General features: G+C 34.8%; 1 protein-coding gene and 1 long non-coding RNA gene across 6 annotated transcripts in view; one reads left to right on the top strand and one right to left on the bottom strand.

Annotated features, from left to right (window-relative positions):
- LOC141381140 (uncharacterized) overlaps positions 1 to 23,805 on the bottom strand; it is a 693,969-nt gene that overhangs the window by 118,457 nt on the left and 551,707 nt on the right. The window lies entirely within an intron of this gene.
- LOC141381138 (uncharacterized) overlaps positions 11,817 to 23,805 on the top strand; it is a 41,549-nt gene continuing 29,560 nt past the window's right edge. For all 5 annotated transcript variants that reach the window (XR_012400835.1, XR_012400834.1, XM_073944149.1 and 2 more), the window contains exons 1-6: positions 11,817 to 11,935; positions 15,852 to 16,196; positions 16,282 to 16,638; positions 18,051 to 18,152; positions 18,239 to 18,334; positions 18,451 to 18,543. Coding sequence is in view for 3 of the 5 variants with exons in the window: in XM_073944149.1 (XP_073800250.1) it covers positions 11,881 to 11,935; positions 15,852 to 16,196; positions 16,282 to 16,638; positions 18,051 to 18,152; positions 18,239 to 18,334; positions 18,451 to 18,543 (1,048 nt within the window). In the remaining 2 variants the exon portion in view is untranslated. The remainder of the gene's footprint in view (positions 11,936 to 15,851; positions 16,197 to 16,281; positions 16,639 to 18,050; positions 18,153 to 18,238; positions 18,335 to 18,450; positions 18,544 to 23,805) is intronic.

Below are 23,805 nucleotides of genomic sequence, written 5' to 3'. Positions count from 1 at the left end.
TTATTAGCCCCTCCAAATTTTCCGCCCCCTGCTTATTTTTTCCTCAATTTCTGTTTAATGGAGAGAAGATTTCTTCAACACATTTCTAAACATAATAGTTTTAATAACTCATTTCTAATAACTGATTTATTTTTTCTTGGTCATGATGACAGTAAATAATATTTGACTAGATATTTTTCAAGACACTTCTATACAGCTTAAAGTGACATTTAAAGGCTGAACTAGGTTAGTTAGGTTAACTAGGCAGGTTAGGGTAATAACTGTTGCCAGTTAGTCACTGTAATGGTTTGGTTAAAATGAGTAACCGGCAACAGTGTTGCCAGTTAAATACTGTTACTAAACAATTACAGTGAGTAGCTGGCAACAGTGTTGCTTGTTAATTACTGTAATAGAGCAGTAGCGGTAACTAAATGGAAAATGCTTACAGTTAATTACTGTACTGTAGCATAACAATAATAAATTAATAATAATAATAATAATAATTCCTTACATTTATATAGCGCTTTTCTGGGCACTCAAAGCGCTTTACACAATGTGGGGGAATCTCCTCATCCACCACCAGTGTGCAGCATCCACCTGGATGACCCGGCAGCCATTTTGCGCCAGACCGCACACCAGCTGATTGGTGGAGAGGAGACAGAGTGATGAAGCCAATTGAGATATGTGGATGGTTAGGTGGCCATGAGGAACAGAGGCCAGTGGGCAGATTTGGCCTGGATGCCGGGGTTAAACCCCTACTCTTTAATGAAGGACATCCTGGGATTTTTAATGACCACAGAGAGTCGGGACCCCGGTTTAACGTCTTATGCGAAAGACGGCGCTCACTGACAGTGTAGAGTCCCCGTCACTATACTGGGGCATTAGGACCCACACAGACTGCAGGTTGAGCGCCCCCTTCTGGCCTCACTAACACCACTTCCGGCAGCAACCTAGCACTTTCCCATGTGGTCTCCCATCCAGGTACTGACCAGGTGCAGCCCTGCTTAGCTTCAGTGGGCGACCATGTGAGAGTTGCAGAGAGCTAGCAGCCAGCCTAACAACTCACAGCATTATACTGCATACACATTAATAGTATGTCATGTATAGTAGTGTTCCTAAAATTAATTCATATTCTTAACTGTTATTATAATAGAAAACTTATAAATTCTTCAGACAAATGTATTTTATTGTTTTGTCAGAAAACGCATAAAGAACAGAAAATGTACAACAAAAGTAAAGAAAGCAGCAGATATCAATAAATTTTCTATTTACAATAAAACAAAAAGGTCAAATGAATGAACAACACATGCAGTGTATATAGCACAAGTGTCAAACATTTACATATCATCTCACATATTACTGAGGGCAATGGGTCTGCACAGTTAAGCTGCGGTCACACTGGACTTTTCTCCCCATAGACTTCCATTCAAACGCATATGAAGGTGGCAGACCGGAAAAGCAAGCTTGTGCGGCAAGTTTTGCAGTTCGCTGCATTGCAAACTTCAAAATTGGTGAACTCTGACCTGCGAAATCACATCTTGTGATTGTGTGAGACCACTCAATGATCAAAACATGACCTCTCTGGACAGACATTTAAAATATGGAGCAATCACTAACTTTTTTAAATGTCTAATCATCTTGTTTAATCCCCCCCCCCCCCCCCTCTTTCACAGCACCATACAGTAGAATTTCACATTCTCAAATATCCTCATGTTGCTCCGAATCTGTAGTAATAAAAAAATAAAACAAAAAATCTGATTGTTGCATTTATTTAAGAAAGTCTTTATTCTATAAATACCACTTTTACTTACCTCATTTAAAGTTTTGCAGTCAACTTTATTGAGCCTCTGCAAAAGTGTATAGAAGTGCTGTTTAAGAAAGAGATTTTTTTTTGTACATTTTTACTAATTATTTTGCAAGATACTAATGTTCAGCTTGAATTGCAATTTAAATACTTAAGTTCGGTTAATTAGAAAAAGTAAACAAAGTTATACAAAATACTGTGACTTTTTTTTTGCTCTGTTAAACATCACTTGGGAAATATTTGAAAAAGAATTATAATTTAAAAGGAGGATGAATAATTTTGCCTTTAAATGTGTGCCGTCCATACTTACTTTTGAATAAGCTCTAGTGTGGCATTGATTGACTCCTGATATGCAATTTTAAAAACATAAAAGAAACAAACACACACACACACACACACACACACAGAGAGAGAGAGATTGCTGCATTGAAATCTAGCTGCTCATTAAACATGAAATCCATAATACTCTCCTCTCAATGCTGACCATGCATACAAAAACTGAACCACAAAAGTACAAAATAATTCATTTAATTTTTAAAGTTGTTTTTAAAGTTTTAAATAATTAAAAAAGTAAGCAAATCAAAAGAACACAGACACACATAGAGTACTTACTCTAGATTTGATTAGAAACATGTTTGTCAAAAAACAGTCAAATACATCAAGTATCAATAAAAAAAGTTTAAAATAATTATAAAAAACAAACAAAAATAAAGTCGGCAACACAGAGAGTCCAAAGGATCCAATCTTATTATTATTATTAACTTTTCTATTGTCCTTTTATATGAATTCATAGGTGGAAACACAGCTCTGAAAAATATTTAGCAACAAATTCACAACCTGGAACCTTACAGTGGAGGTGTGGATGGCTATATGTATCATCTATCTTTGATTCTCTGTGATGATTTCTGTGCACATATTACCTAACCAAGGAGATTGGAATTTAATGTTTTTTTTGTGTGTAAAATCTGCTTAGTTGCCAAACATTACACTGTTTGCATCTGTACATTATGGCAATATGTAATATCCAATGTATACTTAAATGAAAGTAGTGTAAGACGTTATATGAGGAGAGGCTAACTAACTAACAATAGTTCAAGATAACAATATAACTTAATGCACACTTACTTTTGAAACCCTCAAAAACATTTGAACACATTTTACTTCCTCAACGTAGACCCTTGTTCATGACTTAAAACATATGACTCTGCATCTGAATTGATTGATAGAATGGAGCACACTCAGAAGTAATCAAACACCGGAGACACCCTTAAATGGCCTCTGAAAATCTTGCCTTACAACTTCGTGTTTAAAAATTAAACAGACATCCAAAGGTGGAGAGAGAACAAACTCCAGGGTAAGGCTAAAATAAGCACTGCCCTTTAATGCATTTAAAACGATTTGCAACTGACAAATAAGAGGTTTTAACAAAAGTACAGCCTATCACCATATATATATATATATATATATATATATATATATATATATATATATATATATATATATATATATATATATATATATATTCAGTTCATAAGAGCAGTTCAATCTTTTATGAAGTTCGCTGTATAAAAATATAACAATTTAAAATATTTATAAATATCGGCCTTTACATATCGGCTATCGGCCTCCAAATCTGAAGAATTATCGGTTATCGGTATCAGCCAAAAAAAATATATATATTAGGGATGCACCGATATGAATTTTTTGGCCGATACCGATAACCGATAATTCTTCAGATTTGGAGGCCGATAGCCGATATGTATAGGCCGATATTTATAAATATTTTAAATTGTTATATTTTTATACAGCAAACTTCATAAAAGATTGAACTGCTCTTATGAACTGAATAGCCTATACACCAGTGGTTCTCAAACGTTTTTCATCAAGTACCACCTCAGAAAAAAATTGTCTCTCCAAGTACCACCAAAACGAGCAGTATTGAAATACAATAGCATAGTAGGCCCAGAAAAGCAGCTACAACTCTGCACAGTTAAAAAATGTGGCAGATTACATCAGAAATATAGGCTATATGTCATATATGACATATTATATGCATCATTTTTGATCAATTTTGAAATGTTTATGGCATGTACATGACATATTTCATTCCTCCACGTACTACTAGAAGGATGGCTGCATAGCACTAGTGGTACACATACCACAGTTTGAGAACCACTGCTATACACAATGCAAAAAAGCTATAACTTCAAAATTGCACTGTGATTATAGACCTATATTTACCATTTCACATAAATCAGCATGCAAAAAATTATTTCCTTTTCTTTATTGCAAATGACCATGCAAGTTGATTGTTGCATAAAAATAATAGTTTAAATAACAAAATGGTATTTAATTAACAACCAAGATAAATATATTTAATTAAGATGAAAATTAAAGAGCTAAGAACTGAAACCATCATGAATAAAACATGTTACAGGGATGTACACATGGACAAATATTTAATGTCCGAAAAAGCCTTTATCAGAGGTGTTTTGACAGTTTAGGGCCACCGTACAAGCAAACACCTAAATACAGATAGTACGTTTAGAAAATGGGGCACAGATTCATTCTATTTGGCGTTTTGACATATCACATGTAGCTGCTGCTTGTCAATCAGACACGTCTGCGCTAGTTCTTGCCGTCAATCACGGGAAAATGATCGATGAAAAGTTTATGATAAACCACTGAGAGTTTCACTTTTTAAAAAAATTTTTTTTTATTAGAATATGCAAAAATCATACAAATACAAAAAAACATCAACAAATAACAAATACAAAGCAACGAAACAAAACCAAAACAAAAACAACAACAATATAGTCATGTACTGGTATGTGCGTGTGAGTGTGTGTATGCATGTAAAGGTAACTTGGTGGACAGGTCAGAGTACATACATAAGGAACAATAACAGTCAATAAATGAAGCAAGTGTCACAGATATAAATAAAACATATAGAAAGAAACCAGTCAGAGGTAGGGAGTAACAACAATGCTTATTAATGTATGATAGTAAATATGAGAGTAAAAAGAAAGAAAGGACAACAGTAATAACTGACAACAATAATAATAAATCACAAGTGCTACACCAACTACTACTACAGAAAGTTACTTATATTACAACTACTACTGCTTCTACTACAGCCACAACCACGACTACTACTACTACAATGTCTACTAATACTGATACTACTACCACTACTGATACTACTATAGCATTTGCTACAACTAATACAACAACGTCTACTGTGACTACTACTACTACTACAATCACTTCTACTACATCTACATCAACAACATCTACTACTGATATTACTACACCAACAACGACTACTACTACTACTACTGTAACAACCACACCATTACTACTTCTGTTACTACCATACCAATGACATCTACTACTACATGAACTACTACTTCAATAATCTCCATAACAATTACTCAATAACAATCGATACTATTACAATGACTACTACTTCAACTACTACTACTACTACTACTACTACAACTACTACCGTTACAACTACAACAACTGCAACCTTAATAATGATAATGGTATAAATACTTGTAATAATGATAATGGAAAGATAACAGGACAAGTCAGAACAGTAATAATAATAATGATAACAAAAAATAAAAGTAATACCATTTATGACAAAGGTGTCGAGGAAAGGGGAGGATGGGAAATCAGGGAGAGGACAAGTAATAATAATAATAATAATAATAATAATAATAATAAATAATAATAATAGTAGTAAGTAGTAAGTAGAAGGGGAAAGAGAGGAAAAGAGAAAATAAACTAATAATAATAAACAAAACTTAATAAAATAATAATAATAAAAATAAATATATAAAATTAAAAAAAATTAAAAACAGAAAAGGAAGGGGAGGAGTAGAAGAAAAAGAAAAGAAACAAAAAGAGCGAAGAAAAATAAAGTTCAGCAAACAAAGCAATGAGAATAAGCAAAAAATGAATAATAATAATAAAAACTAAATAAATAAAAAAGAAAACACTATATCAAATTATGAATTATACAAACCCACATGGAAGAATAATATTAAAGATATGTATGATAGATTATTAAATGGATAACTATAATATACTCATGCTGGTAATATAATAATAATAATACTAACTAGATTATTAAAGTTCGTCGAAACAAACTTTAGGCTGGCTTGAGAAAGTCTGTTGGAAATAGTTTTAGTTTAGACTGTTTTAAAAAGTATGAAAAGATAGATAGATAGATAGATAGATAGATAGATAGATAGATAGATAGATAGATAGATAGATAGATAGATAGATAGATAGATAGATGGATGGATGGATGGATGGATGGATGGATGGATGGATGGATGGATGGATGGATGGATGGATGGATATAGATAAAAACAGTTTGAAAAAGGATGGATGGATGGATGGATGGATTAAAACAGTTTGAAAAAGTATAGATAGACAGACAGACAGACAGACAGACAGACAGACAGACAGACAGACAGACAGATAGACAGATAGATAGATAGATAGATAGATAGATAGATAGATAGATAGATAGATAGATAGATAGATAGATAGATAGATAGATAGATAGATAGAACAACAGACCAGATAGATAGATAGATAGATAGATAGATAGATAGATAGATAGATAGATAGATAGATAGATAGATAGATAGATAGATAGATAGATAGATAGATAGATAGATAGATAGATAGATAGATTAAAACAGTTTATAGATAGATAGATAGATAGATAGATAGATAGATAGATAGATAGATAGATAGATAGATAGATAGATAGATAGATAGATAGATAGATAGATAGATAGATAGATAGATAGATAGATTAAAACAGTTTATAGATAGATAGATAGATAGATAGATAGATAGATAGATAGATAGATAGATAGATAGATAGATAGATAGATAGATAGATAGATAGATAGATAGATAGATAGATAGATAGATAGATAGATAGATAGATCTAATGTTAAGCCAATGACAGTCTTTTGCAATGGAAGTCTATGGGACAGTTGTTGCTAGGGTGCAGTATCTGGTAGTTAGGGTGTGGCTAGAAAGTTAAAAGCTCATCAGTTATTGGCAGTTTGGTAGTCTGAGTTAAATGAGCTCAGTCATTAGTCAGTCATTAGGCAGAGTTATGAGCTCACAAAGTTTGGTCCCATGTAAAGTCAATGACAGTCTTTTGAATGGAAGTCTATGGGACAGTTTCTAGGGTTCAAAAGTGGTTGCTAGGGCGTGGCTAGAAGGTTTAAAGGTGATTAATCATTGGCAGTTGGATAGTCTGAGTTAAATGAGCCCAGTTAGAAATCTGTGTGACAGTCTGACGCAGAGTTATAAGGTCACAAAGTTTGATCCAATGTTAAGTCTATAGGATTTTTCCGGCGGTCCCGGGACGTTTTTCGGAAAACCGAAAGTCAGATCAGTCGGAAAAGATATGGCACACCGAGTCAGAATAGTTTGGAGGTCTGGTGTGAGTTTGGTGGTCATAGCTCGAAAGCTCTAGGAGGAGATGCGTTTTGTTTGTTAGTCTCAGAAGAAGAATAATATATAAAAAAAAAAATAAGTTTAGATAGGATTTCAGTAGTCTGGCTTGTTTCTCAAGCCAGCCTAATAATAATGATAATAATAAAAATAACAACAGCTGTAACAATAAATTGAGGAGGTTGTAGTTGTATGATGGGCATTGAGGTATATAGTGTTTGTCAGTTGCTTTGTGATGCATTAAAAAAAGTGTAACGTGTGGCATGGATCAGTCCAGTGCAGTGCCCAGGCTGCCATGCCTACGTTACACTTTACCCTGTGAATTTAGTACATGTAAGTAGTTTTTTTTTTCTTTCCTTTTTTCCCTCTCTTATTGTTTTTTCTTTTTTTCTTTTCCTCCTCTTCTCTTTCTTTCCTTTTTTTTCCTTCATACTTTTTTTTTTTTTTTTTTAATCTGTTGTTGGACTGGTCAGGAGAAGTACTGGTATATAAAATAATAATAATAATAATTTATGTATAATAATAATAATAAATAGAAAACAAATATTATAAATAATAATAATAATAATAAAATGAATAAATAACATTGATAGAGACAGGAAAGGGGAACAAATAGAACAAAAGGGAAAGTAAAGAAGTATATATAAAATCGAATTATGATTCTTTTATTTTAATTGTTTACATTATACTTTTTTTTCAATTGATTTATTTATTTTAAATTAGATTTAATATTAGATTTTTTTTTTCTTCCTCCTTATCTCTACCTGACCCCCTCTCTCCCCTCCCCTCTTGTTTATGTACTGATGAAGGTGTTGTTAGGGAATGGCTTCAGGCAAAGAGGATCTTCAAGGTTTTTCCAAATTGGGAATAAGGAAATCAAGGTTATTCCAAGGTGGGGTGTATTTAGATGGTGTGAGTGGGGAATTTGTGACCTGATGGAATTTTCACCTGTCAGAGTTGCTTCTATTGTCCGCATTTTAAAACAGTGATGTTTCTTGATTGATTGATTGTGAAAGGGTAATTCTGAAATGTTAATGTCTTTGCATATTGATTGTTCAATGTCTTGCCATGCCAGTTAGGTTTAATCCATTTGTGTATGTTTTGAAGCTGATTTGCCACAAAATAGTTGTAAAAATGTGGTGCTTCTAATCCTCCTTGTGTTTTTGGTTTCTGTAGGGTTGTCAATTTAATTCTTGGGGTCTTGTTTTTCCAGTAGAATTGTGTTATAATTGAGTCTAGAGATTTGAACAACTGAAAGTTTCACTTAACTGTAGAGGCAGTGTTGGGTATTGCCATCAGAGTCAGATTTTGATACAAAACCTGCAATGAGCTGACTTTATGACAAACACAGAGCAGAATATAAAGACAGAATGAGCGGCTAGTTATGAGCCCCTTTGACTGGATTCACCTCTCCCCCATGCTACAGTGTGTGTGTGCGCGGTGACAGCTCTCACGCGAGCTCGTTATAATCAATAAGAATATTCCGATCAAACTGAATACAATCTTACATCCACAACACATGACCAGCAACGCGTTGATAATAACAAATAATCAGATTACAAACAACCGTTATGTTTATAGGTGTTGTAAAATGTGCGGGTCCTTCAACGGGACTGGGCTGCGGTTTGGGGTGTGTGAGAGACAGAGGGAGAGGGAGAGAGAAAAGAGGAGCGTTTTTTTTTTTCGCAATGAGACCATTTTCTGTGATGTGTCCTCTTTGATGACTTATTTGTTGTACCACACGGAAAGTTATAAATATTTTGGACCAAGTTACACGTGTCCTCTTTCATTCACCAGCTGCAACGAAAAGAGTTCACCCCAAAACTAACATGATTCGGCCCTGGAGTAATAATTGAATCTCCCCTGATATCTCTTAACACAACAAAGAGACAGAGCAGGAAAGGTTTACACATGTAATATTTTTCCTGAGGCGATTTAAAGCAAAATACACAATGACTCTTAATCAAGCATATCTACAATGATAAGGAACGTGGTTACTTACTGAGTTATTAACGCACATCAATACAACATGAAGAAAGGACGGACTTTGAAGGAATAAACAGTGTGAGGAAAGCTCCATAGTGCACTGGACAAGTCTGAACGTTCCACCCACGCGAGCGCGGCACGCAGGTCTGTACAAATACGTAATTTATTGGCTTAAATATATCGGCCTAATTATGACATCGGATCGATAAGATAATCTTAAAAATAGCGTTTATCGACCGATAACAATATGGGCGCCAATATATCGTGTGTGCATCCCTAATATATATATATATATATATATATATATATATATATATATATATATATATATATATATATATATATATATGTGTGTGTGTGTGTGTGTGTGTGTGTGTGTGTGTGTGTGTGTGTGTGTGTGTGTTAAACTGTTTAATACTTATTTTTTAAATATTTATGTATTACTTATACTGTATGTAGTTTCAAATGAAATTATTACTCCTTATTGCTTTTTTTTTTACTATTACCATTAATAATAATAAAAATAATAATGAAATATATTGTATTATGTTATGTCATAGATTTATGATAGCCCTCTGTCTAACAAACAAAAATATGTTTTGGCATGACAGTCAGTATAAATAATACCCACTGCCCTACCTTATGCAGCAAAATCCTCCTTTTAGACTAGGCATTACAAGCATTGATGTTGTTGTTTGGTCACATGGTTGTGTTTCTTACGTTACTAGGGGCCAAAAAAAATTTAATGAGTAAACCTTAGGGTGGACCTCAGTGCCTACTCTTAAACTAATACTAGAATAGCTAGTGTCTTAATTTATTTAACAAGTGACACTATTGAGTATTCATTCCTTTTGCAAAAATAAATAAAAGCTACATTTTATTTAATGCTGAAAACAAGTTAAACCAGAGTAATATATTATTATACCTCTCTCGTAATAATCATTTGTCGTTATGTAACTTGACAAGCAGATTAGAATAGTTCGCTGGCCAGCACTTTTGGTTTCGGTTTCGGTTTGTCAGTGCAAAGTGCGGAGTTGGACAGTTCCATTTTTGTGCGGAGGGGGACTTTAATTTTGATTGACATACTTACAATTACTAAATTGCTCTCTTAATCACCAACAAAAAATTACATTCATATTCTGCCTTACACCAGTTACATGTTTTTAATGCCGTTTTTTTTCTTTGCTGCTATCTCCGTGGTCTCTCGCTAAGCCTTCCCCAGTCTTACACACGCTCCGCCTATGCAGGCATCATGTGTATGTGTCTGTTAATGCCTGAATCAATGTTTTCTGCCTTTATACAATGTACTTCTCTACAAATAGCCACATAAAGCATCAGAGTTTGGAACAGAAATTGTTCTGTTACAGTTACCTGTAATGAATACATAAAGTCATTTATTCTTTGCACTAAGCAATTTCATAGAAAACCCACTCCTTTTACAGTAAAATACAATCTCAGCTTGCATTATAAAGGCTGCATCCAGATATTATTTGAGTTTCTCACAGCATTCCCAGAGGCCAGACTAACTTACTAGAGATATTTTGTCAATTTATTACTTTTGAAAAAATGAAACATTCTATTTAGGTGAATGACATAAATACTTGCCTAAAGTACTCAGTAAAATGCCACATGTAGTAAGTCAGTCTGGCCTACACTACCTTTTTTTCTGAATATGTCCGCTGTGTCAAAACGTGCTGGATAAGTTGTTGGTTCATTCCGCTGTGGCGACCCCATATTAATAAAGGGACTAAGCCGAAAAGAAAATGAATGAATGTTCTGTACTTTGGCTTTGTTTAGGCATGAAAACACTTTGAAATAAATTTAAAAACGGCGGGATTCCCTTTCCTGTTCATTACAAGTGCATGTTTGAATCGACACATGATTAATAATAATAATAATAATAATAATATTAACATCTAAACATGTCGATCTTGGTGTTTTTTTTAACACAACTAAACGAGCATAAAAAGTTAGGAAAGCAATCAAATGCTTTTATTATAACGTTAGATGTGTGCATTTTTAAAGTGACACCTTTTATTTAATGTAATCAAATGAAAAAAAATAAATAAATGTTATACAGTGAAGAAACGGCTAATATGACTTGATATTGATTCTGTTTCTTTGAATTAAGTATTTTAATAAGCTGAACAGTTTGCTAATGCATTTTCTGCTAATGTATATATATTTTTTTCTTTTGTAAGTAGTAATAATAAAACATATTACTGACCATTTAACTGTTTATTTACAATGAAACAGCTCTAGAAGAACATATTTAATAATTTGGGGATTTTTTTTAAAGGAGGCCTTTTAAAGGCCTTTTTATGGGCATATCCCTTGTTTTCACATCCCATTGTTGACAGGTATGACAATAGTGTATCATTCTAATGTCTATGAGCCTTCAACAAAATCTTGGAAATCATGAATTATTTAGTTATATGAAAAATCATTATGTCTTCCCACAGTTTTACAACGTCGACGTTTTAACACAAAACGGGTAGTTGACAGATGGTCCCTTGCTCATCATGCTTTCTTCTGGCTCGTCTGTCAAGCTCTCAAATTACAGTTCCGGTTTCAAGATCTTTTATGGCTATGCTATCTTTTTCTAAACTGAATGCACGATGGACATTATTACCTGCATATTTAAGTCACTATGTCTACTTCTGGTCGCTGATGGTACGTATTATTGTCTTTTTTATTTGAAATGCGAAAATAGTCTGTGATTTGTCATGATCATGAGAAAACAACTTTTGACGTGTCGAGATAACAGGAAAACCAAGTCATGATCACGGAAAAGAAAGAAAGAAAATAATAATAATAATATAAGACCACTAAGGACGTCCATTTGCCCCATGGTTAGTTATTTTTGTTTGTAACGCTTTAGATTACAACCCGCAAAGTGTCGCACGAGTGCTGTGAATAACGGTGTACTTGTCTGGCTAGTATAAGTATAAAGAATGTGTGTAGGTATAAGGGAACAAACTGTAATGCTTGGGTGGTAACAAACAGATAAGCAACACAAGTATAGGCTACCTTAAGTATATTGAATTTACGGTGTGCGTTTCTGTAAGTCCCGTACTAAAAGCAACCATGGTTTTTACTATACACACACACACACACACACACACACACATTGTAAAGAACCACAGTAACCACAAAATGAACTATAGTTTTTACTATAGTATTTGTAGTACACCACCACCAAATTAACTATAGTTTAAATGAAAAAATACAATAGCATTTTACATAAAATTTATAGTAACTTTAAAATCAGTGAAGGTTTTAAAATAGCTTTTGAAGAAAAACCATGGTAACTAGCCTACACAATGAAGCTTAGTTTTACTTCAGCTTTGGAAGTACAAAGTAGCTAAAAACAGAGCTGAGTTTTAACCATTATAACCATGGTTCTTTTGCAGAATTGGAGCTGGCTCCTTTGTTATCTATAAACATTTATAGGATGACAGGATTCAGTTCCTTCTTAAATGTTTTTAGTATTTTTTTAATCCAAGATTGTTAGAAATGGTCAAAAAATAGAGAAAGTCATAAGAACAAAGCAAAAGCAACTGATTGATTTCAGTCATCTATTTATTTTAATGATGCATTTCTGATGTCCAAACATTAATATAATTATTTATTTAACATATACAGTATGTGGATTCATGTGTAACATTAAAGTGTAATCTATGTTTAATTTAGTATTATCATTATAATAATAATAATAATAATAATAATAATAATAATAATAATAATAATAGTAATAATTGTAGGGTCCAGCCAGTTGGTCCAATGACGGTATCCAATGGTGGATGAAGGTTCACTGCATGTTCGGTCTTTCCAGTGCACAATGTTGATTTATATTAAACTTAACTCATATCTGACTCCAATTTTAGTATGAGATGGTTTAGAATATTAATATGTTTATCCTCGTTTTATCTGACTCCAATTATAAAACATTGATAAGATTATTTTGTTTCCTTTCACATTATTTTAGTTTATGATTGAATATTCTTTTGATTTGTTATTATACCTTATTCTCATTTACTCAGATTCCGATAGCATCTCGAGTCTTGCACCGGCCGGGTATACAATCTCTTAATACAAGCTTGTCAGTCTTGGTCATTAAACAGAGGCGATTAACCACTCTCCTAAAAAGGCAGAACCCTACTTACTCAATTTAGGAGATTTTTATGTGGTCCCCATAGATCTGTTATCTACTTAATCAAGACAAAGTATTTTAATAATAATCGCACAGGATTATAAATTTGTAGATGAAGGCCTAAATATCCACATTTAAAGTAGTTTCAACAATATTTTGTTGTTTTAAATAGAAAACCCATAGTTGGCCTTTTGCAGTCTACGTATACATGAAATAATGCCAATTTGCTAGTCGGATCTCTAACAACATTGTTTAGCGTGCCACGCTGCTCCGTCTAACATGTTTTAGTCCGTTACTAACCTGTACAGTAGTGCTATGGACAACAACATTTATCAGTGATAATAACACGAGGTTTGAATAATTCAAAACATAATTTATTAGTCAGGTAAATAAGTATTCTGCCAAATTCAATCAGTCAATTCATAAACGATCAATACAAAACATCAAATTATCAAAGATAAATCCAAGATGAAAAAGATGCATTCATGACTTTGAAATATACATAATGTGTAAATTTTACATAACGTGGAGCCTAAGCTCCATGTTATGGGCTGATCTGGGTAGGCAGAATCGCCCTGAGTTTTTCTCAAACCTTGCCTTAAATAATCCAAGAATTCCCTCAAGGAAGGGGGTGTGTGTAAAAAGTCACACCCTTGACAGTGGTTCAAAAGATGCCTGAAGTTATATATTTATTGTGTTGATTATATCAATTTCTGAGAGAATGAGACCATTGTACCAATCGCACTGAGACATTTCAAACGATATCAAACATGATAGTTAAAGTCAGTTTGGTTAATCTAGAACATTGAAATGACCATATGCGTGAGTTGGGGGGATGAAGCTGAGTTTCAACAATCTCAGATGCAAATGCAGCAGGAACTGTTTTTTCCCGCATTCCCCCCTGGTGGGTTGTGGAGTCACCAGTCTCTGTTTTCAGCTCATGTTTTGAATTGTCAAAGATATCAGAATATTTGCAATATTTCAATTCTTACAATAATAATAATAATTATTATTATTATGCTTTTTTTGGCTTTGTTACTGCAATTTATAAAGCATAAATAATCCTCACAAATGAAGTTAATAAAGCATTAATTACAATAACTATTACTAAATGCCTGGGCTGTGCAATTAAGATACGGGTAATATTTTATTGACTACAGATGTTTTCATTTGTTTGTCATTTTACTGTACATTTTTATTAAAGGCTTAAATAACCCCAAACATTCTTGGACTTTGATCATTTCCCTGTCGCCAAACAATTATAAAAAGTGTTCAACAGGTTTGCTCATCATTCAGTTGATGTATTGTAACAGTTTTCCTGTTACTAATTGAAAATTCTACCTGTAGTAGCTATCTCACCCATTAGAGGGCGATCTAGGTAGTAAGTCTGCAATCTGCTTAAAAGGAGGTAGAGAAGAAGCAGTAGGCAGGAAGTATGTTGCCTAGCACATGGAAAGGCTTCTTCACTGCGCTGTTGTTTGTTGATGCCCTTATTTGAGGAACATTTTTGTTCTTATACCTCAGATAGGGTTTTTGGTATACACTTTAAGTCATCAAAACAGGACCTGGACAATCCATCCTCATATCCACAGACTTTTTCCATCCACTTTCCTACTGATTCCGTGGCCAACCATTGATGAACTGTTTGCTGAAATTGATCTTTCATGTGATTCACTTAAGGACTGATGGTATCTTTTTTGCTTGCTATAAATACTGGATCCAATGAGAAAGACACTTATCAAATGCTTATTTCTGTCGAAAAGTGATCATTAATGAGTTGACTGCTGATCATTTCATATCCCCAGTGTGTAACAATAATTATTCATACCTGTTGTCATATACATTTATTCTAAATACACATGAATCTCTGAAAGTTGTTTTGTGGTCTCTCAATTTCTTTAATGTAGCTTCAAAAAAAAAGTAGTTGTTACAGTATCTTAACAGTGACCCTGTAGTAATTTTATTTTATTTAAAATAATTTCCTTTTTTTTTTCTTAACAACCTCAGTGAAATGACTTAACCTATTGTATAGCCAGTGTCACTGTAAACACAATTTAATGAAAAAGAATGAGCAAACCTGTGCGTATACAGTTGAACTCACACACCAGTCACAGATCAACTCTTGATTACGCATACACAGCTGAAGCTGTTTAGCACTAATGACATGAACTACACACACACACACACACACACACCCACACACACACTTTGGTTAATCTTCTTTCCTTGTAGTGACTATCACTAAGTGTGTTTTGACCTTTGTTTACTGTCCTACTAATGTGTATTTTGCCACCTGCCTTGAACTTTCACCTGTCTCTTCGATTATGCGTTCTATGCTATTTTTTTTTGAAAATCACAGAGGAGGTGGTGTCACAAGGGCTTTGGCCCTTCAATGTTATTTGCAGCTTACAGTTCTATTCTTTTTTTTTTTTATAGGCTTCACTGTTCGTGGTCCCTCTGCTCCTCTGTCTGCTCCTCTGGGATCTTCAGTGGTTTTGCCCTGTTATGTTGATGAAGCTTTACCAATGGAGGATCTGGAGGTGGAATGGAGAAAAGCAGACTCAGAGACTCTGGTCGACTCTCTCTCTCTTGATACAGATGAATCAGAGGTCCAGCAGCAGGAATATCAAGAGAGAGCTCATTTCTTTACTGAGGAGATTCAACATGGAAACTTCTCCCTCCGTCTGTACAATCTGAGAGCTGAAGATGAAGGAGAATACAGGTGTACAGTTCACAGTCAGCGGGGTTCTGGAGAAATTGTGGTTCAGATTAAAGTTGTTGGTTAGTGAGATCAACTTGAATTGTGCTGAAAATTTAAATCAAATGAGATTTGATGTAATGTATGAAACTATTTGTTTTCTTTCAGAGAGTTGGTTTGTATCAGAATCAAACCGTCCAGTTTCTGCATATATTGGTGATGACGTGACTCTGAACTGCTCTGTAGACTCTCACATCAATCCTGAACACATTAAAGAGGTTTTATGGATAAAAACAGATGAAGATGATAAAATTCTGGTCCTGCCTTACCAAAACAACAAGATTTTTTCAGATTCATCACATGAACAGTTCAGAGGCAGAGTTGAGTTCTTCACTGCTGAAATGCCCAAAGGAAACTTCTCTCTCAGACTGAAGAGTGTCAGATTTGAGGATAAAGGAGTTTACAAATGTTATGTGTTTACTGGAGATTTAACATTTGTTGCAATTGAAAAGCTGGAGAGACTGGGTAAGGAACAAAACAGATTTGAGGATTGAAATAAAATGTGGCTGCTTTATATTAGCTTATAGCCTACCAAGTGAGAGCTGTATTTGAGGTGATTCACTCTACCCAGTTTTGCGTAATCTGATCGTCTTCAGCATGGTGAATGGAGAAGAGACATCCAAGCTACAAGCCAAATATTAAATTCCCTGACATTAAATGACTAAAAAGCTTAAAGGGCATTAAAGGGGAGTTTCAATTCGAGCACATGCTGATTTTCACACACTCAAAACAAACAGCGAAAATGTTAACATGGACATCAGTAATCAAATTAATTGCCAAATTATTTATTTGTTGACTTTAACTGCAGTTTGGCACTTTCACTTTTATTCAGGAACATTTTATGCATTCCTCTCATGACAAACGAGATATTGGATGCAAGGAACTGCTGGAAGAGTGTAGTTTTAATGAAATGTTTGATACCACACACCGAATGGGAGAAAACTAACCTCCATATTTTTCGGTAACTTGGCAATTACAGCAGATCTTTCAGTCCATAATATTGTAGTGATATTAAAGTACTGTAAACTTAGTAACTAAATCATTTTGACTAAGGTCTGTCTTTAAAAACGGAAAGAGTACTGCTGTCGATACAAACTAACTTTGCCGTCTGAATTAACATAAACCATGAGCACTGATTGCTCACTTATCAAATCTGTAGAGACAATCAGCACCAACTGTAGCCGCGTCATTTTTAAAAGAACACGAGTAGCAAATCCGTAATTCACAATTGCCAGATACGATAAGCTCTCAAGTAAAAAATGTTCCTAACAAACGTATTTCTGTCACGTGTTAGTAGACCACTGTAATCAAGTCTACAGCTGCACTATCATATCGAGGATTTAAAAACTAAACCTTTGTTGAAGCACATTTATTATCTCAACACTGACGGCCCATATCTCCAAACAATTCTTCTACTTTCACTTTTTTTTAATTACGGTTGGCAACACCTAGTCTTTGAAGCTATCATGCATGTTATTGAAGTTACGCCTTCTTCACAACAGAGAGCGCTCATTAGTTCAAATCAAGTCTATCTCTTGAATTATTGATGAAAATTCAAATTCAAAATTTTGTTGATAATGTGATTTAAGCTTTGTTTTTGTAACTGTGGACTGGGAGCAATGAGTTATTTGTTAGATTTTTAATAATTTGTGAAAAAGATTTTGAATGGTTTAATCTCACTGATCATTTAAAAAACTAAATGAAAAAAAATGTTGCAATGGTTGTTAAATGTAGTTTGCTCAATTGCTCTTGTTGAGCTGAATATGAAAATGTTTTTAAAGGGTTGTATGTTTCGGGTTTTGTGCAAAACACCCACTATTTAAAAAAAATGCTATGTCTGTTCTGTGCAGTGTTATAACTGATGCATTTCCCTCCAGGTTTCTTTTCTTTGCACATCGCTGTGCTGTTTTTCTGTGTGTCTGCTGGATCTGGAGCTCTTCTTCTGCTCTGCCGTCTGATCTACTGCAGATTGAACACAGGTGTGTTAAGTCAAATAAATCTCTAGTATGTGTCAGTGTAAGTGTTTTGCTCATGTAATTGTGATTATTCTGAATTTCATCTTTAGTCTCCAGCAGCACAATCTGGAATCTTCAGCTTTCTCTGGTCCTTTTCCCAAACATCTGTATGTTCTTTGCTTTCATCCTTTGGGGCTTAACTGAAGGTGAGTGCAGTTTAGTGCATTTTTGTGGTTTAATAGTTAAGTAATGGCTTATTGAAGTAACGGCTTCACATAATGCAGTTAATTTTTAATGTCTGTAATGAAATATTGTGTTGCAGGATATTTGCATGAGACCATCACCTGCTCTGCTCTTTATATTCTGAGGCCTTTCATGCTGATCTGGGCTTTGCCCTTTTTGAAGTATCTTCGAGGTATGTTGGGATTTGAAGTTTAATTTTCCACATAGAGAACAATACATGCACACTGATGGTAGCATTAATGCTTAGCATTAGTGCAGTGTACAGCAATATAACAGATACACTATCATCTAAAAGCTTGTGTAAGAACGGTCTTTAAACCACAGCGGTTCGAACTGTAGTTCTGCCGAGCGACTAAAAAGTGATCAGCATGATGGTAAAAAACTGTACATTTCTAGTCAAACCATTCTTCTGCAATCTCATACCAAAAACGGAAATAAGGGCAGTATTAATAGCTATAAATGTGGGAGAGCGTTGATATTATGTGATTGTATTGTATTGCTATATGGAACAATTAAGTGTTAATGTTAAATCAAAAGTAATTCACAAATACTTGAAAATGAAATGATTTAATGACAATAATTCTCTATGGTTACAACTGAATTAATAACAAAATACTGTATAAAATGATCAAATATGAAATGATAAAACATATGGTATAAATTGTACCCAGCTTAAATGTAAAATTAAAGTTACCAGAGGTAGAAGGAGAGACACAGAGGGAGGGAGAGAGGCAAAGAGAGCAGGCCCAAAAGCCTGATAGCAGTAGAGTCAGAGAAGATAGACTCCAGAGGAGGAGAGGAGCAGAGCAGGAGAGAACCAGGCCAGGAAAAGAGAGGCAGGAAAAAGAGAGACAGAGCCAGAGTTTACCACCTATTTTGTATCTTTCTTGACCATGTGACCACCATTGCTGAGACATTCAAACTGACCAATCAACATGTGACCACACCATAAAACCCCCAAAGTCCACACAACAGGCCCTGATCTTATCAGTATCTGCCTTTGTAGTCAGTATGGACCTTCTTGATTGAAAAAGCATGTTTTGTATTATAAACAAATGCATATGATAATTTAGCCTCTTACAATCCTCCCCTGGCACCGTTGTGACACATAAAGAGGCAAAAAGGTGACATTAATGATGAAAATATGCATTATGATGTGTGCTGCTGTCATCTTCGGACTTCCTGTCCAGGCTGGTTGTAGGAATTAGAATGGTCAGTCTTTGTTGTCCTCCAGCCCTGTGTGAGAGGCTTTAATCGAATGGTGTTGCACTGCTTATATGCAAATTGTCCTTCATACCCCCACAAGAATAGGTGCTGAGGAATGCAGGGAACCCCTGCTCTTCTTTTGAAGTTGATCACAAGACGTGAACCTTTTCTCTATGGATCCTGTATTGGAAAACAGCAAATGGCACAACAAACAGCAGAAGCAAACACACGGCATTTGTCATTGATCAAAGGATTGATGTGGTCAGTTTGAGTTCTCCTCAAGCAAAAATGTCCTTAAATTAATGTAATTTAAATATGGCCAAGATTAAGACAAAATAAAAGCAAACAAGCTCTTTACACAATATCTGGAAACATTAAAATAATTGCTTTACAACAAAATCAACAATAGCTAGTTAAGAGTTTCAGCAAAATATTCAGTGTAACCAAATACAGTGAAATAAACGAATTAATATTCAAAGACAATCACAACTGCATTTAAATGGATTAAATACAAGTAAACACAAATAATATTTGTTGTAGAGATGTCAAAAGTGTTACAAAAGCAACAACAATTCAGCATTTTGGATTTAGAATCACAATTTACATTCTGATATAACTTTGTTTAAACAAAAAATAAGTAACTGGTTAAAAATCAAAAGAAACCAAAATAACAACACAAGATGAAAAATCTATAGTTAATATAAAGTCCGACTGAAAAGACTTAAATAACATGTAAAATCTATATTAAGCTTGTTAGACAAAATAGTGAATTTGACTATATGTGTGTGAAGATTTGAAACATTGTTCTCTGTGTGGCAGTGTTCCAGCTGTGAGGCTATGTGTTTGTGTAAACATGCTCCTAACAAAAGGTGGAAGTTTTACGGTAGTGTGTAAAATTTAGTCCTGTTGTAACAGGGAGCCAGCATGGAATTTGAGCATGAGATGTGAATGTGATCTGGCTCAAAAAACTTCCAAATCAATGTTTTATTTTAAAGAAGCATGAAAAAGTGCAATGTTCAAGGTTGAATCCTGTAAGAAAACATTTTCATTGTTACTGCAGTTATTACACTGGAGCCACAAGGCAACTCTATACTCCTGTTTGTAGTTTAAACTGCAGCTATATTGAGGATAGCACAGTTTACCACTTTTAGGAGATGAAACTCATCCAACAAATGAACACAAGTACCTTAAAATTAATTAATTTTAGCATACAGTTAATTCCTTCTTTATACGTGACATGCGGTCTAGAATGCATCTGTGGCTTCTAAAACCTCAGACCTGAGTGTTTTTACACTTACAGTAAGAAAATCATGTTTTAAGGAATTACTCAGTCTATGTGTACGTGTAGTATCACACAATACCATTGTGTTCTATGGAAATGAAAATGTGAATAACACAAATATAACAAATTTGGAAATGCAAACAGGATCAGCAATTATTAACTTTTATTGCTATTAGGCTGCTAAGCCGCTAGCAAAGGAAGTTAACAGTTGCAGGCCTTGTATTAACAATGCAGTTAGTTCACTAAGTGTGTTATTAGCAGATGAGTTTTTGTTACGTGAAGACCACTGATTTTTGCTCTTTAGTGATTTCCGTTTTCTCAGAAAATAAGGTGGAGGTCTTCCCTGTCCTGATGTCCAACATTGTTCCTCTCTGTGACCAAACTTTTTACAGGTCATACAAAGCCTGTTTTGTTTGCCTGAGGGTTGATTGCTGTGATCATCTGAGGTTTGAGGGTTTTTAAGACTCTCCAATGCTTCTACACCATGCGTCTTTGCTGCGCTATGGTGTGGCATCACCTTAATTACTGAAACGGGCAAACTCTTTTTAGCTACGGCCTCTGAACAAATCATTTCAGATTCATTACAAGTAACTTCATCTGAGAAGTGAACATGCTTTTTAATCCCATCGCTGTTAAGCATTTTGGGAGACACAAACTTCTGTGTTTTTAGCATAGCTTTTAAATCTGCAATGGTGTCTTTTTGACTTTTGCATTTTTCAGCCAGGGCTAACTGTTCAGCTAGTAAATTATCAAGCTGTAACTTGAGATCTAGAATTTTTGCCTCTGACTTTTCTGCCTCTGATTTTTGAACATCATCAAATTCTTCACATCTAGCCTTTATAATTGAAGGTATTTCTGACATTACATTGCGCAGTTTTGAGTAACACATGTAATTTAGTGCTTCAATTATATCACCACGTTTTGATTTCTTTCCATTTTTGCCAATTATATCCCACCATGCAAATAATGTAGAGACTGAGTTTGTTAATTCAAGTCCCTCTTTGTTAAGTTTGCACAATGTAGGTTCAACTTTTTTGGTCCATAAAGCAAAGAATACATCACTTTCTTTAGAAATGAACCCTTCCATCCTTGAGGAGGTAATCTGAAATTTACCAAATTGAACTACTGAAACAAATTACAGTCTTGTAAATTGTTTCATGCAATTTAAGCAAATGGAGAAACAATAAAAGTAGACTTACCCACTCTTGTGGTTAGAAGGCCAATTTTAATCCATTCACCAGGTCAGCTGTTAAAATCCAGCTAAGACCGGCTAAAGTAAATTTCAGAAAAACTCACTGCAAAGGATCCCGGGTTTCGGCACCATCTGTAAGAACGGTCTTTAAACCACAGCGGTTCGAACTGTAGTTCTGCCGAGCGACTAAAAAGTGATCAGCATGATGGTAAAAAACTGTACATTTCTAGTCAAACCATTCTTCTGCAATCTCATACCAAAAACGGAAATAAGGGCAGTATTAATAGCTATAAATGTGGGAGAGCGTTGATATTATGTGATTGTATTGTATTGCTATATGGAACAATTAAGTGTTAATGTTAAATCAAAAGTAATTCACAAATACTTGAAAATGAAATGATTTAATGACAATAAATCTCTATGGTTACAACTGAATTAATAACAAAATACTGTATAAAATGATCAAATATGAAATGATAAAACATATGGTATAAATTGTACCCAGCTTAAATGTAAAATTAAAGTTACCAGAGGTAGAAGGAGAGACACAGAGGGAGGGAGAGAGGCAAAGAGAGCAGGCCCAAAAGCCTGATAGCAGTAGAGTCAGAGAAGATAGACTCCAGAGGAGGAGAGGAGCAGAGCAGGAGAGAACCAGGCCAGGAAAAGAGAGGCAGGAAAAAGAGAGACAGAGCCAGAGTTTACCACCTATTTTGTATCTTTCTTGACCATGTGACCACCATTGCTGAGACATTCAAACTGACCAATCAACATGTGACCACACCATAAAACCCCCAAAGTCCACACAACAGGCCCTGATCTTATCAGTATCTGCCTTTGTAGTCAGTATGGACCTTCTTGAGTGAAAAAGCATGTTTTGTATTATAAACAAATGCATATGATAATTTAGCCTCTTACACTTGGAAATTAATAAAGTTGTGAAAACAAATAAAAGCTATTATTTTCATTTTTTTCAAAGGATCAGAAAAATCTAATCAAATCAAATCACTTTTATTGTCACATCATCAGCAGCAAGTGTGTTATGATCAGTGAAAAGCTTAGGTGCTGACTCCAAACAGTACAAAATACAGACAGTGTAAGTACAACAGCATTTTTTACTCTTCAAAAAAAAAAAACTGGACAATGTAAAATTGACAACAATATGTACAATGAATAGGTGTCCACAAAGTTATAGGCAGTATTGTTTCAAGTATGGATTGTTTAAAGTGCAGTGCATGCTATATATTGATGGTGTGCAGTGACGGGTATGGAAGAGTCTGTGTGAGGTGTGTTAAGTGTTCATCAGCCTGAGAGTCTGAGGGAAGAAGCTTTCCTTCAATCGGCTGGTGTGTGATCGGATGCTGTGGAACCGTCTGCCTGAGGGTAGCAGAGAGAAAAGTCTATGGCTTGGGTGGCTGGAGTCGCTGATAATTTTCTTGGCTTTCCTCATGCACCGCCTGGTGTAGATGTCCTGGAGGGAGGGAAGCTCACCTCCTACTACGCGTCCAGCAGTTTGCACAATCCTATGTAGACCTTTGCGATTGCTGCTGGTGCTATTCCCATACCAGGTGGTGATGCAGCCAGACAGGATCCTCTCCACAGTGCAGATGTAGAACGAGCAGAGGATGTGGGGGCTCATTCGTTGTTGTGCCTTCCTCAGCACTGCGTCTGTGTGAGCAGTCCATGTCAAATCCTCAGCGATGTAGACTCTAAGAAACTTGAAAGTGCTGACTCTCTCCACTGGTGTCCCGTTGATG

Source organism: Danio rerio, chromosome 3 (genome assembly GCF_049306965.1).
Source record: "Danio rerio strain Tuebingen ecotype United States chromosome 3, GRCz12tu, whole genome shotgun sequence".
Lineage (NCBI taxonomy): Eukaryota > Metazoa > Chordata > Actinopteri > Cypriniformes > Danionidae > Danio > Danio rerio.
This window is presented reverse-complemented; position numbering and strand designations above follow the sequence as displayed.